Source organism: Zalophus californianus, chromosome 1, assembly GCF_009762305.2.
Source record: "Zalophus californianus isolate mZalCal1 chromosome 1, mZalCal1.pri.v2, whole genome shotgun sequence".
NCBI classification, from domain to species: Eukaryota; Metazoa; Chordata; class Mammalia; order Carnivora; family Otariidae; genus Zalophus; species Zalophus californianus.
The window spans coordinates 94776053-94792756 of NC_045595.1; the positions used below are offsets into that span (position 1 = coordinate 94776053).

The 16704-nt window shown below is 36.7% G+C and overlaps 1 protein-coding gene across 10 annotated transcripts in view; it reads right to left on the minus strand.

Moving 5' to 3' along the window:
- Positions 1-16704, minus strand: part of PIK3CB (phosphatidylinositol-4,5-bisphosphate 3-kinase catalytic subunit beta) — a 196767-nt gene that overhangs the window by 103958 nt on the left and 76105 nt on the right. For 9 of the 10 annotated variants that reach the window (XM_027584438.1, XM_027584437.2, XM_027584433.1 and 6 more), the window contains 2 exons: positions 8753-8939; positions 3959-4184 (listed from right to left, as the gene is read on the minus strand). In XM_027584438.1, coding sequence (XP_027440239.1) covers positions 3959-4184; positions 8753-8923 — 397 coding nt within the window. In that variant the 5' untranslated portion in view covers positions 8924-8939. Of the gene's footprint in view, positions 1-3958; positions 4185-8752; positions 8940-12755; positions 12830-16704 lie in introns of those variants that run through there. The other variant, XM_027584436.1, reaches the window with a different exon arrangement.

Sequence of the window (16704 nt, forward strand, 5' to 3'; positions counted from 1 at the left end):
CCCACGGTGGATGTAGAGATTACTTAAAAAATAAACAAAACAATTAGGTCAAGTAATTTAATTTTCAAGCTAGTTAATTTCTACATGTCTTCTGATAAGAAAATCTGATAGCAAACCTTAAATTTTAAGATTAAAATATTGTGTCATTTACAGTCAAATATAATTTTTTTTTAAGTAGGAATCCCACCCGGCATGGAGCCCAACTCAAGGCTTGAACTCACAACCCTGAGGATCAAGACCTGAGCTGAGATCAAGAGTGAGATGTTTAACTAACTGAGCAACCAGGCGCCCCAAATATAATTTTTTCACATAAAAAAAGTACTGAGTGGGGGCACCTGGATGGTTCAGTTGGTTACCCATCTGCCTTCGGCTCAGGTCATGGTCCCCGGGTCCTGGGATTGAGCCCCACATCTGACTCCCAGCAGGGAGCCTGCTTCTTCCTCTCCCTGCCACTTCCCTTGCTTGTGTGCTCTTTCTCTCTCTCTCTCTCTCTCTCTCTCTCTCTCTCTCTGAATTAAATAAATAAATAAATAACATCTTTAAAAAAAGGTATTGAGTGAATAATTTCTTCACATTAAAGATAGTGTTAAAATCCTGCAGACTCTATATTTCCTTCACTTTAAAGTATACCACAACTTTATATAGGTTAGGTAAAAAATAGGGAGTTTTCCAATTTTTTTTTTTCAGGATGTTGACAAAATTCTCTGATCAAGATTTACTAATGGGTATTTGAAGGGGTGACCTTCACTACGGAAAATAATCAGAAGTCGAACAGAAGCTCTGCATATAATTATTTAGAATAAACATAAAAAATAAAATGATCAGACACATCATCATTCAGGAAAAGGTATTTTTAGACCCACTAGGGCAGTTACATTTGTAAAGGTTCTATTGTTTTCTCTGGAGAGGAGGAGGCAGCAAACTTGTTCCTGAAGTTAAATTGAAATAACTGTTTATTGTTTTACCAAGAGGCATGATCTCACCAAGTCCTGGTTGTAGTCATCACATACAAATTAGCAACTGCAAAAACTGACTTGTTAGGTAATTAAAGTGAAAATTCATTCTAAAATATTAAAACAGACTTACTCAACTTCCTAAATGAATGTTAACACTTGAATCTGTGTATATGATCATTAACACCAGGTTTTCTAGATGCGCTGAAAATCTAAAGTACAATTTATAGTTTAGAATTTATAAACTGTTCGATTTATTTTTTTTTAAGATTTTATTTATTTATTTATTTGACAGAGAGAGAGAGCAAGCACAAGCATGGAGAGCTGCAGTGGGAGAGGGAGAAGCAGGCTCCCCGCTGAGCAGGGAGTCCAATGTGGGGCTTGATCCCAGGACCCTGGGATCATGACCTGAGCCGAAGGCAGATGCTTAACCAACTAAGCCACCCAGGTGCCCCATTAACTGTTCAATTTAATATAAAACACAGCTTGCATCTTGATCATCCAAAGTGCAGGGCACACTGCATTAAAAATTTTTATATAATAAACTTTATGATACAGATGAAGTATGGTCACACTGCTTATAGAAAGAAAAATTCAATTTATATATATGTATATACATATGACCCCTGCACTGTGGCAAGGTAAGACTTTACCCTGGGTTGCCAAATAAAAAAAACAGCATGCCCAATTCTATTTGAATTTTAGATAAACAATGAATGATTTTTATCATTAAGTATATCCCATATTTGCATCTAGTATATTTTTATTTGCTAAATCTGCCAAGCTCATGTAGAGATAACAGTGGCTAATGAGCTCATATTTTTTGAAGATCACAACTAGAAGACAGTACAGTGATCTAAGTTTTGAAAACATGGTACATCTCAAAAAGACACCTATATCCTGACAAAAGTTAGGCTCTCTCTGTGGTGCTAACCTTTTGGGTTATCAAATATTTAACAATCAGTGCGGTTCTGGTCTACTTCCTTCCATCAGCAGGGAAACATAAAAGCTATATATTTCATACACACATACAAAGCCACTTGGAAAGAACTATATCTCAATATCAGTAGATATTCTTGTCTTCAATAAGACTGTAAGTGATTGATTATTCTTTTTTACTTTTCCATATATTCTTCAATTCAAACAAAGGAGAGACTTTTTGTAATGGAGAATTTAAAATTTATCAAAAAAATCTTTGGAGTTCTAGCAAATGGAAAGGAATGCTTTCTAGTGAGGCCATTAATATGTAAGAAAATTGTGGGTGCTCCTGGATGGCTCAGTCAGTGGAGCATGTGACTCTTGATCTCAGGGTTGTGAGTTCAAGCCCCACACAGGGTGTGGAGATTACTTAAAAAAAAAAATTTAAAAATTTAAAAAAGCAAAAAAAAAAGAAAGAAAAAATCTTGTATTTTAAGTAATTACAAACTATTGAAGGGGTAAAAAATTACTGCCTAAAGCAAACTAGCTATCCTCTGAAGTAATCAAACCTTTTTAAATACTAGGCTGTCTGGGTACCTGAGTGGCTCAGTCTGTTAGGTGTCTGACTCTTAATCTCAGCTCAGGTCTTGATCTCAGGGTTGTGAGTTCAAACCTAGCACTGGCAGGCCCAGCATGGACCCTACTTAAAAAAAAAGAAAAGAAAAGAGAAATACATACTAGGCTGTCATTCAGTAAATCAACAAGGTTCTGTTCTAAATACTCAGAGGGAAGAATGTAGCCCTACATTTGTAATCATTAGTTAGCCCGAATAACTATAGGTCAAGATCAAAGAATGCAATCTTACAGGACATGGTTCTTAGAGGGGATGATACTAGGTTATCTTGAAGATACTTATAATACTAAATGAAATGCTACTATATTATTTTATAAGAGTGAATTTAATCAATACAAGAGGCCAATCCAAATCCAAAAACCTCCAGTGGATTGTTTGGTTTTGTATTTAAATGTCAAGTCTCTTAAAAAATAAAATAAAAATGAAAACAACAATACAAACCTGATACTTCAAAATAAATAAACAAACGTCAAGTGTCCTCTGCAGTTAACCTCTTATAGTACTTAATTCTAGTACCTTGTCTAAAGCAGAATATTGATATACCATTGGCCCCTGTGACACCTAACATTATTACAGCAAGAGAGCCTCTACCACATTTTGTTACTCACAATTCTCCCTGGAATTAATATATCTTGACTCCCTACAAAAATACCTCTACTGGGGCGCCTGAGTGGCTCAGTCGTTAAGCGTCTGCCTTCAGCTCAGGTCATGATCCCAGGAAAGGGTCCTGGGATCAAGCCCCACATTGGGCTCTCTGCTCCGTGGGAAGCCTGCTTCTCCCTCTCCCACTCCCCCTACTTGTGTTCCCTCTCTCACTGTGTCTTTCTCTGTCAAATAAATAAATAAAATCTTAAAAAAAAAAAATCTCTACTTAAAGACAATTTTAGCTAAGGAGTAAAATTGTCAATAATGTGGGTTATTTATAGAAATTTTTCATTCAGTTTAAAGTCTTGGTATAGAGAGTTGTATATAAATTGTGTGTATATCGTGGATCACTACATCAAAAACTAATGATGTATTGTATGGTGACTAATGTAATAAAATAAAATTAAAAAATAAGTAAGTTGTGTATATAGTATAGAAGCAGTTCAAAAGAAATGGAGGACGTATCTCTTAGAAAAGGGCTTCTCAAACTATCTGAGACAAAGGGACAACTTTTTTCTTTCCAATCTGCCAAAAAAACACTTTGGCAAATAAAAGTAAGTCACTAGAAAAAGACATACAAAACATATTACCATAGTGTCCCAGGGGTTATCACATTGCTACAAGAATTTATAAACATTTACTCTCAATTTTTACACTTACATTATCTCAGACTGGCTATCAATTTACAAACAAGTATTGGTCCTTGAGTCACACTCTACAAAGCAATGCCTTTGATCATACTTACTACATGTTTATACATACAACAACAAATATGTAAAGAATTCATACCAAAAAGTTTTTAAGTTACCTTTTCCTATAAGGACTCCAATTTTTGAGTCTAATTTTTCCCCTGGGTCACAACTTCTTGTCACTAATTTGAGAACTGGAAGAAAAGGTCTGACATCACAGAGTCTTCTTGTTTCATCTTCAAGTTCCTCATATACAGCAGTTTGATTCACACATGCAAACATATAGGAGTCAATTTCCATAAGGAGGTTAAACATTGGGTAATTGTGAACTTGCTTCCATAATATCTGCAGGAAAAAAAATAAGACACTTTGTGGAAGAGAAAAACTTGTTCAAGTATACAAAGATACATCTACAAGGATACTCACTGCAGCACTCTTTATAAAACTCACAAACATAGGACAAGTTAAATGTTTAGCAATAAAAAACTGGCTAAATCAATTATAAAGTATTACAAATTTGTGAAAATAAAAATACATGGTAACATGGAAAGTTGTCCAAGATATAATAAGGTTTTTTTTAAATACAAACTTACAAGAGAATACATGTAGTATTAACCCATTTTTTTCTAAGTAATAATGTAATGCACAAAAAAATGCACTTAAATAAACAAAATTATTGAGTATCTGCCAGACTCATTAAGAGAGGACTCAAAATCAGAAATGAAAGAGAAGTTACAACTGACACCACAGAAATACAAAAGATTTTAAGAGACTACTTTAAAAAATTATATGCCAACAAACTAGAAAACCAAAAGAAATAGATAAATTCCTGGAAACATACAATCTTTCAAGACTGAATCAGAAAGAAGCAGATACTCTGAACAGACTGATTACAATAATGAAACTGAATCAGTAATGAAAAAACTCGCAACAAAAAAAAAATCTAGGGGCACGTGGGTGGCTCAGTAGGCTAAGCATCTGCCTTGGGCTTAGGTCATGATCCCAGGGTCCTGGGACTGAAGCCCCTCCAACCCCCATCAGGCGCCCTGCTCGGCAGGAGCCTGCTTCTCCCTCTCCCTCTGCCACTCCCCCTTGCTTGTGTTCTCTCACTCTCTCTCTCTCTCTCTCTCTCTCTCTCTCTCAAATAAATAAATAAATAAATAAAATCTTAAAAAAATAAAAAAAGTCTAGAACCAGATGGCTGCATTGGTGAATTCCACCAAACATTCAAAAAAGAATGAATAGAATGAATATCGGGGGTGCCTGGGTCGCTCAGTTGGTTAAGTGTCTGCCTTCAGCTCAGGTCATGATCCTGGAGTCACAATATCGAGTCCCGCATCAGGCTCCCTGCTCAGCAGGTAGTCTGCTTCTCCCTCTGACCCTCCCCCCTCTCATGCTCTCTGTCTCATTCTTTCTCTCTCAAATAAATAAATAAAATCTTAAAAAAAAAAAAAAAAAAGAATGACTATCAGGGTGCCTGAGTGGCTCAGTCAGCATCCAACTCTTGATTTCGGCTCAGGTCGTGATCTCAGGGTCGTGAGATCAAGCCCTGCTACAGGCTCCTTGCTGGGCACTGAACCTGCCTAAGACTCTCTCCCTCTGCCCCTGCCCCATTCTCCCTCTCCAGGGGAAAAAAAAAAGAATATCCTTTTCTTTTTTTTCAAAGATTTCATTTATTTATTTGATAGAGAATGCGCACACGAGCCTGCAAGTGAGAAAAGAAGCACAGGGAGAGGGAGAGAGATGAGTGCAGGGCCCAACCTCACACCCTGGGATCATGACCTGAGCCGAAGGCAGATGCTTAACAACTGAGCCACCCAGGTGCCCCAAGAGTCAGAAACTTAACTGACTGAGCCACGCAGGCACCCTTCAATCCTTTTCAAACTTATCCAAAAAAAAGAAGAGGAAGGAATGCTTCCAAATTCATTCTACAAGGCATTACTCTGATACCAAAACCAGACAAAGACACTACAAAAAAAAGAAAATCACATACCGGTATGCCCAATGAACATAGGTGCAAAAAATTCAACAAAATATTAGCAATGCAAATTGAACAAGACATTAAAAGGATCATTTACCACAATCAGGCGGGAAATATTTCAGGGATGCAAAGATGGTTCATTATCCACAAATCAATCAACATGATATACTACCATTTACAAAATGAAAGATAAAAACCATCTAATTATCTCAGTAGATGCAGAAAAAGCATTTGACAAATTCTAAATTTGTTCATGATAAAAACTCTCAAAAAGTTGGAAACAGAGAAAATATACCTCAACATATTAAAGCCATATATGACAAACCCATGGCTAACATACTTATGGTGAAAAGCTGAAAGCTTTTGCTCTAAGATCAGGAACAAGACAAAAATGTCTACTCTCCATACCTTTATTCAACATATAGTACTAGAAGACCCAGTCACAGCAATCAGACAAAAAGAAAAAGCATCCAAATTGTTAAGGAAGAAGTAAAATTGTCACTATTTGCAGAAGACAGGATACTGTATATAAAAAACCCTAAAGATTCCACAAAAAAATACCCTAAAGATTCCACAAAAAAATATTAAATGAATTCCATAAAGTTGCAGAATACAAAATATATAAAAACCTATTGTTTCCATACACTAACAGAGAAATGAAAACAATGCCATTTACAAATACAAAAAAAAAAAACAAAACCCTAGTCTTATGTTAAGTAAAAAAGTCAGAGAAAGACAAATACTATATGATTTCACTTATATGTAGAATTTAAAAAACAAAACAAAACAAAACAGAAACTAATAAATACAAAGAATAAACTAGTGGTTGCCAGAGGGGAGGAGGATGGGGGAAAGGTGAAACAGGTGAAGGGGATTAAGAGGTCAAAATACCATTTATAAAATAAATAAATCATAGAGATGAAAAGTACAGCAGAAAGAATACAGTCAACAATATTGGAACAACTTCATATAGTGACAGATGGTAACTACACGTATCATGGTGAACATTTCATAATGTATATAACTGTTGAATCACTAGTTTGTACACCTGAAAGTAATATAATATTATATGTCAACTCTACTTCAATTTTTTTAAAAGTGAGTATCTATGAAGATGTCCATATTTACCATTCTTATGAACATAAATAACTTCTAATTAGAAAAAAATAGAAAATTCAAAGTATGTACCATTACCCCCTTACAAAATTTATATTATTTTTCCTGCATTCTTTTCTATTCACCAGGGTTATCTTCATTAATTAACACTGCCCTGTCAGAAGAAGCAGACATATACCCAAAAAAATTGAAAGCAGGGACTCAAACAGATACCTGTACACCAATGTTCATAGTAGAATTATTCACAATAACCAAAAGACTGATACAACCAAAATATCTATCAAGAGATGAACAATAGACAAAATGGAGTATATCCTAACAATGGAATATTACTAAGTCTTCAAAAGGAATGAAATTTGGATTCATATTACAATATGGATGACCTTTAAAATATTACGGTAGGTAAAGTAAGTCAGACACAAAAGGACAACTATTGTTTGATTCCACTTTTATAAGGTAGCTGGAATAGACAAATTCCTAGAGACAGAAACTAGAATAGTGACTACCACAGGGACTTGGAGAAGAAAGTTTATTATTTAATGAGAACGGAATTTGTGTTTCTGTATAGGGCTGATGGTTGGGCAATACTGTGAAAGTATTTAATACCACAGAATTATGCACCTAAAAAATTATTCTTATGGTAAACTTCACGTTGTGTATGTTTTACAATTAAAAGAATGGAGGGCATGAATGGTTAATCCAGCTTCAGGTGCAGCCACAGACATCCATTCTTGTCACTGGTAACTATAAAAATAAGTACTCTCTGAACCTTGGGATACCTAAAATAATTTTCTATTTTTTTCTTTCTACTTCAGGGATCATGCAGTTTTAGAATTCTCATGTCTCCCAGAAGAAGCAGCTTGGAAAAGAGTTAAGAGGCTGTCCAAAGTCAAGAAATTTAAAATGGCTTGTCATAAATACTTTTTCTTAAAAATATCATATCCCCTGATTTTCATATTGGGTTCAGCTATTTGGAAAACATTAAAGAGAAAGTTTAGCAAAATAATTTCATTTACATTTCATAGTACTCACAAATCAATACCACTCACCAATTCATGTGAAAAAATAATCCAACAAAACAGGCAAGTCTTATTATGTAAAAGTAGTTGCTTCCAAACTGATAGTTACTAGAAGGGAGGTGGTTGGGGGAAATGGGTGAAATAGGTGATGGGGATTAAGGAGTGCACAGTGCACTCGTAGTGATGAGCACAGGGTGTTGTATGCAACTGTTGAATCACTATATTGTACACCTGAAACTAATATTACACTGTGCATTAACTAACTGGAATTTAAATTAAAACTTAAAAAAAAAAAAAAAAAAGAATGTGCTTCCAAAGGAGGGCATGTTATTCACTACTGGGGGGAAAGCTCTTCTTTCACATAATCCCCATGAAAAGTAGTGGGGGTATGGAGGGAAGAAGAGGAAGGAAAAGGAGACAAGAGAAAACCAACCAAAAATCACATACAGGAAAAGTATGACAAGTTCAAAGACAGTATTTAAAAAGATTTTAACTCAGAACTTTGACAATGTCAAATTCCTTTAAACCACCTGAATGAACATTTCAAACTAACATAATTTTTCTTAATTTCAGGTATCACATATGGATTAAAAGTGAGAGTGAGAATTACCTTTTATACATCTACAAAAGACAAAGCATATATCAAAATCTTTAAAATATAGGGACCTAAAGGTTCATTTTCCCTCAAATTGACTGTATGACTTACATTAATAAAATTTTCTGTAATACAATAACATCTTCCCCTAAGTGATACAGTAAGTAAGCTACATTTATAAAAATTCCACCTATTAACATACCTGTTTAATATAGGAAATGGTAGCTTCCCGAGGAACCTCCAACTGAATATAAATCCCAGTGGGCAAAAGGAAATCCACAGGTATGGAGCCATCAGATGCTAACTGTGAATCCACTGCCCAGATGTCAAGGATGTCTGCCATAGCAGGAGGCATTATGAAACTGAAGCACATTCATAACCATGGGGCCCTAGAAATTATTAAGTAAAACTCAGTGAAACAGAAAATTAGCCAAATCTTATACTAAAATATGATAAAGCCCACCAATCCATAATTAGTCTTTGGATTTCAATATAGCCAATAATAAGGTGGCTAATTAAAGATTAAGCCACCAGAAATAAATTACTTAAAAACACTTATCATTACATGCATTTTATATATATATATATACAAATACACACACAGCACTAACTCAAATTCAACAAAAGTATATCACATGTGAAAAATGAAAGATTTAAAGATTAGAGGTTTCTAAGAAATTCAGTAAACAACCGCTCAAGTGATTGTTTACAGATTTTACTTAAATAAAAAAATAATAAAATAATAAAATAAAATAATATTGGCTTCTTTGGCTGAGTTCTTCTCTGCAAACTCCAATGAAAACAGCAGTCAAGAGGGCCTTCTTTCAAACATAATTTTCTATCTGGGCGCCTGGGTGGCTCAGTTGGTTGAGCATCTATCCAACTCTTGATTTCTGCTCAGATCATGATCTCAGGGTCATCAGATCAAGCCCTCTGTCAGGCTCCATGCTCAGCGAGGAGTCTGCTTGAGCTTCTCTCCCTCTCCCTCTAACCCCTCCCCCCTCCATATGTGCACTCTCACTCTCTAAATCTTTTTTTTTTTTTAATTTATCAATCTCAGATGCCTGGGTAGCTCAGTCGTTAAGCATCTGCCTTCGGCTCAGGTCATGATCCCGGGGTCCAGGGATTGAGCCCCGCATCGGGCTCCCTGCTCTGCAGGAAGCCTGCTTCTCCATCTCCCACTCCCCCTGCTTATGTTCCCTCTCTTGCTTTCTGTCAAATAAATAAAATCTTAAAAAAAAAATTTATCAATCTCATGTACAAAATGTCATGAACTTATAGTCTCATGACCCACCACCTGAGAATTAAAAACACCAAATCCCTCAACCCAGCTGGCAAGGGCCTTTGTGCTATGTTTCTGTCCTAATTTCCTTTACTTGTCCTATTACTGCATTGCCTAGGCCTTTGTACCACAAAGAACTATGTTCATACAAATGTTGACACTCCTGGAATCAAACCCCTATTCCAAAAAATGTACCCCTCAACTGCTCCTTGAAGACTTCCTTGAGAGCTTCCTTCAAGAAAGCACAACAATAACAGTGGGAAGAACATGGGCACTGAAGTTAATTAAGTCAAGATTTAAATCCCATTTACTGAAAGAATGAAAGTATCACATCAAAAGAGACAAAAGTCAACCTGAAGCATTTCTGAGCATCAAAAACACTCATGACATCCATGGACTGAAACATATCAAATATATACAAATGAGTGACTTAAAAATAATAAAAAGAAACAAATAAATTGTTTACTGATCACCACTGGAGATTGCTAAGACCAACTCACTATTTTGAAAATTGATAAAGAATGGGGAAGTAAATCAAACATGTTTTGACCAGCTTATACCAAATATTGCAGGGTAACCAAATGAATGATGAGGGTAAGGTTTTTTTTTCTTGATTTTTAGAACAATTTTAGTTCATAAACATAAAAAGAATGATAAAATTAGAAAACCACCATTGTGCAACCTCTAATGAAACAATGAATCTAGGCAATAATGCATAATTAATGGATGCTAAAAAAATTTGCAAAATAAAGTGAAAGGATGATGAGGAACTTTATAATGAACATTATCAGGTTGACACTATCTAAATCCTGTGAATAATCCAGAAATATGCCTCCTCCTGTAATGCAAACAGAAGTACTAACCACACCTATAGGATATGGTTGATTTTAAAAAACAAAAAACCTGAATTTAATCAAGATTCTAGATCTGACTTATCAGTTTACAAGAAATAGGAAAATAGCGAAAGGAATTAAAGACTTCAAGGAAGCATCAGTCAAGTTTCCAATGAATCATCAATAAAAAAAGTAATCAACGACAATAAAACAAGCTAATCGACAACAAGAAGAGAAAGAAAGAGAATGGTGCAAGGACTGTTAACAAACACTCAGGAGGGGCACCTGGGTGACTTAGTTGGTTAAACGTAGTACTCCTGATTTCAGACCAGGTCATGATCTCACAGTTCTAAGATCAAGCCCTGCCTCAGTTCTGTGCTGGGGGTGGAATAGCCTTATCCAACATTACTTCACCAAATCAGCTATAAAAACCTATCTTTAAAACAAACTGGGAGGGGTGCCTGGGTGGCTCAGTCGTTAAACATCTGCCATCAACTTGGGTCATGATCCCAGAGTCCTAGGATCGAGCCCCAGGTCCGGCTCCCTGCTCAGCAGGAAGCCTGCTTCTTCCTCTCCCACTCCCCCTGCTTGTGTTCCTTCTCTCGCTTTGTCTCTGTCAAATAAATAAATAATCTTTTAAAAAATAAAATAAACTGGGAAATTTAAATATGAATTAGATGATTTTAAGGAAATACTGTTACATTTGTGAGGTATAATAATGGTCTGCTGGTGGGGCGCCTGGCTGGCTCAGTTAATGGAGAATGTGACTCTTGATCGTGGGGTTGAGTTCAAGCTCCACATTCGGTGTACAGATTACTTAACAATGGGATCTCAACAGATAAAAAAACAGATCTATCTATATGCTGCCTACAAGAGACTCATTTTTTTTTTGGATTTTTTTTTATTTATTTGAGAGAGAGAGAATGAGAGATAGAGAGCACGAGAGGGAAGAGGGTCAGAGGGAGAAGCAGACTCCCTGCTGAGCAGGGAGCCCGATGCGGGACTCAATCCCGGGACTCCAGGATCATGACCTGAGCCGAAGGCAGTCGCTTAACCAACTGAGCCACCCAGGCGCCCAAGAGACTCATTTTTTAAAGACACCTGCAAATTGAAAGTGAGGAGATGGAGAACCACCTATCATGTTAATGGATGTCAAAAGAAAGCTGGAGAGAGAGCTCAGGCAGGGAGAGCAGCAGGGAGAGGATGAGAGGGAAAGAGCAGAGGAAGAGGGAGAAGCAGACACCCTGCTAGGCAGGGAGCCGGACACAGTGCTGGGTCCCAGGACCCTGAGACCATGGGCTAAGCCGAAGGCAGATACTTAACCAACTGAGCCACCCAAGTGCCCTGAAACTGGTCCACTTTTTTAAACCATACACAAAAATAAATTCAAAATGGATAAAAGACTTTAGTGTGAGACAGGAAACCATCAAAATCCTAGAGGAGAACACAGGCAGCAACCTCTCTGACCTTGGCTGTACCAACTTCTTATTAGACACATCACCACAGGCAAGGGAAACAAAAGCAAAAAAGAACTATTAGGACTTCATCAAGATAAAAAGCTTCTGCACAGTGAAGGAAACAATCAACAAAACTAAAAGGCAGCTAAAGAATGGGAGAAGATATTTGCAAATGACATTGATAAAGGGTTAGTATCCAAAATCTACTAAGAACTTACCAAACTCAACACCCAGAAAACAAATAACCCAGTTAAGAAATGGGCAGAAGACATGAAGACATTTTTCCAAAGAAGACATCCAGATGGCTAACAGATACACGAAAAGATGCTCAACATCACTCAACATCAAGGAAATACAAATCCAAGCCACAATGAGATACCATCTCACACCTGTCAGGATGGCTAAAATTAACAACACAGGAAACAACAGGTGTTGACAAGGATAAGGGAAACTGCACTCCCTGAACATTCCAGCCTTTACTGATTCCTCTCCTAACTCTTACACCTCTTACCATCTGGACCCATTACACTGACACTTATACAGGCCCTGAATCTTTCCCATGTGCCCGTCTTGTTTCTGTAGGCAGGACAGTGCACTGATGAAAGACTGTGGTCTCAGAATCCAACAGCTTACTTGTGAGAGCTGGTTTTCCATCCCTCACTGGCTGAAAGATCTTGAGTAAATCACGTATCTTCTCCCTAAAGTTCCCTTATCTGCGAAATGATGAAATCAACAGTAACTACCTTAGAGCACATAGTTATAAAAATTGAAGAACGCCTGGAATTTAGTAATCCAATATAAATATTTGCTTATTTTTTATTTTTATTCAAAAGCCATAAGTTCTTTTGAGCTATGAGTTATATAGTTTCAACTACTTTCATTTCCCCAAAAGTGATTAGCACATAGTAGCCATTTAATAATTGTTTAATGAATTTAAGAAAAACATTATTATCCCTACTCCTACAATTAAAAAAGAAAATCACAGGATAATAAGAAAATCTAAAACAGCTAATGGTGAGTTCTTACTCTGTGCCAGCATTCTAGTAACTTCTTTACGTGCATTTCTGTATTTTATCCTTACTACCATCCTATGGTAATATTACTATTCCTTGAGAAACTTAAAGAGGTTGAGATCTCATAGCTACCAAGTGGCAGTCCTGGATCTGAATTTGGGTCTAACTATAGAGTATCCTTACTACCATCCTATGGTAATATTACTATTCCTTGAGAAACTTAAAGAGGTTGAGATCTCATAGCTACCAAGTGGCAGTCCTGGATCTGAATTTGGGTCTAACTATAGAGTGTAACCCTCTGCATAATAACAAAGTACCAGAAAAAAGTCTGATACATTAACCATAATAAACTGCATTATGTAAACTATAAGCTTCTTGAGGGCTTGCCCCCATGCTTTTATTTTTGCTTTTTTCCCCCATGCTTTTTAAAGTACTGTCTCTTACCACAGTATATGGAGAAGTTATTATACTTGGGCACTCTGAACTAATATTTTTATAAAGATTTATTTTTATTTTTATTTTTATTTATTTGACAGAAAGCACACAAGCCGGGAGAGTGGCAGACAGAGGGAGAGGGAGAAACAAGCTCCCCGATGAGCAGAGAGCCGGACGCGGCACTCGATCCCAGGACCCTGAGACCACGACCAGAGCCAAAGGTAGACGCTCAACAGACTGAGCCATCCAGGCGCCCTAACCTGATACTTTTATAAACATGAACAAACTACACAAAGTTACTACAGATGTCATTAACAGTCACTGGTCCTGGAATAGCTTTAGTTACATCACTGCAGAACAGACTTTGGAGACTGTCTTTAGTAAAGGTGCTTTTCAACCTTGCAAATAGCATGTGTTCAAGAAAACGTGCTACACCAAATTATAAAGACCATGCTTTGCCTATACTCATCACCACCACACAAAGATGCGAGAAAGCCAACTCCCTGAACACCAAGCACAGCATGTATGACATGAATCAGTAATTTGCAAAAGCTGAGAGAGGAAAAACCAAAGTTTCCATTTAAAACAGAGAAGGGTTTATGAAACATCAGCCACCTGTAACACAATTACAATCATGATAAACCTGTACATGCCCCTACTTTCAGCACAGATTTTTGGCAAGACTCACAACTGAAACCAAATCACCTAATGAATAACAGTAGCAATAAAGGAACATGAAACTATAAAAACAAAACCTCTATTATCTCACCCTTACCAGATAGCTGGAAATGCTGAGGCTTCCTCAGGCCTGAAGCCCAGAACAGCAATCTTTTCAAAGAGACTGCACCTCACACTACCGTACAGCATTAACTCCCTAGATACAAAATTATGAACTTCTGGAGGTATTGGAAGAAAAAGCACTATGGTAGATTTAAGAATTTTTTTTTTAAAGATTTTATTTATTTATTTGAGAGAGAGAGAATGAGAGATAGAGAGTACGAGAGGGAAGAGGGTCAGAGGGAGAAGCAGACTCCCTGCCGAGCAGGGAGCCCGATGCGGGACTCGATCCCGGGACTCCAGGATCATGACCTGAGCCGAAGGCAGTCGCTCAACCAACTGAGCCACCCAGGCGCCCGATTTAAGAATTTTTTTTATGAAGTCGTTGTAACTAAAATGAATTACAAGAATTAATTCATGGGCCCCTGCCTTCCTTCCTTTCTAGATCTGTTGCTCAACACCCTCACACGTCCTATCCTTAATCCTGCCACCCCAAACCACTAATACTTGCCAGCATATCCCATACTCTCTTCCTACCTTAATCATCATTCCCTCTCCCTAAGATGTCCTTATCTATGTATCTCCCGATCAACTCTTATTCTTCTGGACTCTTGGAATCCTTCCCTAATACTCCTGTGCACCCAAGCACCAGGGCATACCTATGTCAAAGCGGGAGCACACCACACTGAAGGTCATTGCTTACAAACAGCTCCCAACTTCCTATTATTCCCACCTCTTTATTTGCAGCTTTGACACATATTATGGTCTCAGTAAATATTTACACATGGCTAAATGAATTAATGAATGAGTGAAACAAATTCTATGGAAGTCACTTGGTAGAATAATTATACTGGATAATTAAAAATGTGATTTAAATCATTCTTAACAGGAAAATTTAACTACGTGGCCTTCAATGTCGTCTCTCAGTGCCTAGTCTGAGAAAATTCCATAAACAGCCCACAAAGGTGACATCTTTACACGAAGTCATGGTAATATCTACCATTACACAGATAAAATGCCATAACACATATAGATTTCCTATAACTCATTAAATTAAAAAAGCTGAAATGATTTAATTCAGATATTAGTTAAGTCTATTTGCACATGGCTTTACAGAAATCTCAGTCTATATTTCATAGCAGATATACCTTTCCATAAAAGAGTAAATCAGAAAAGTATTAACAAATATACAGAATTCTGACTGCATCATCACTTGCAATGGATCAAGCTTCGCCTAATATCAGTTGGTCTCCAATCCACACATTCCTGTCATGTGAAGTGGAACATGAAATATATCTTACCTATAACCTAAGCACTGCGTTCCCACCGTATAGCAACCCAGTAACATTATAGGCATTTCCTCCCCAAAATGATGCATTTTTAACTAATGTTTAACTATAGAATGGCTTATTCCCATAAAATGCCATCTATTAAATTTAGACAGACTGGTGAACTCCCATGATGTCAAGGGATAACCATTATTTTTAATATAGAGAAAAATACAGAATTTCACTTCAGAAAAATTCACTAAGCTCCATATTTTTTTGTATTTTTCTGTATCTATGCTATATTTCACAACAGAAATATTTAGAAACAATTAAATAAATTAAATGTTTAAAACTGGCAAAATAAGTTGCAAAGTATTTTTCTGGTGCCATCTCAAAATGTATCAAAAAGGAAAGTTTAATCATTTAGCTTTACAGTTAATCATGCTCTTTGCTTCCTAAAGGAACAAACACACCGATCTCCAAAATCAATTCCGTGATCTTCCATTTCAAGGGCAAAATCCTCACTTTCAAATGTCAACTGATTCAAAAAGATGCCAATGATTCAGCAAGATAATAAAGATGCTTGTTAAGCAATGCTAGGTTTAAAGACTTAGAAATGTTTTTCTCAACCAGGAGTAAATTATCAAAAGGGAATACTGCAAGGTTACAACCACGTCCACTAATTTCTACCATAATAGTCATATTAATAATTCACTAATAACTGAGTTAGACTGTTGTCATACTTTATAAACTCTCAGGTAGAAGGGCACCTGGCTGGCTCAGTCAGAAGAACATGAACTTTTTTTTTCCCCCTTAAAATAGGTTCCACACTCAACATGGGACTTGGAACTCATGACCCTGAGATCAAGAGCTCCATGCTCTATTAACTTAGCCAAAGAGGTGCCCTGAGCAAGGAACTCTCAATCTCAAGGTTTTGAGTTCAAGCCCCACATTGGGCACAGAGCCTACTTAAAACAAACAAACACACACACACACACACACAAAAAAAAACCCACTCAGGTAGATATATGGTATATAATTACAGCATAACATGTAGGTTGTACTTGTGTGTCACTTTAATAAAAGCAC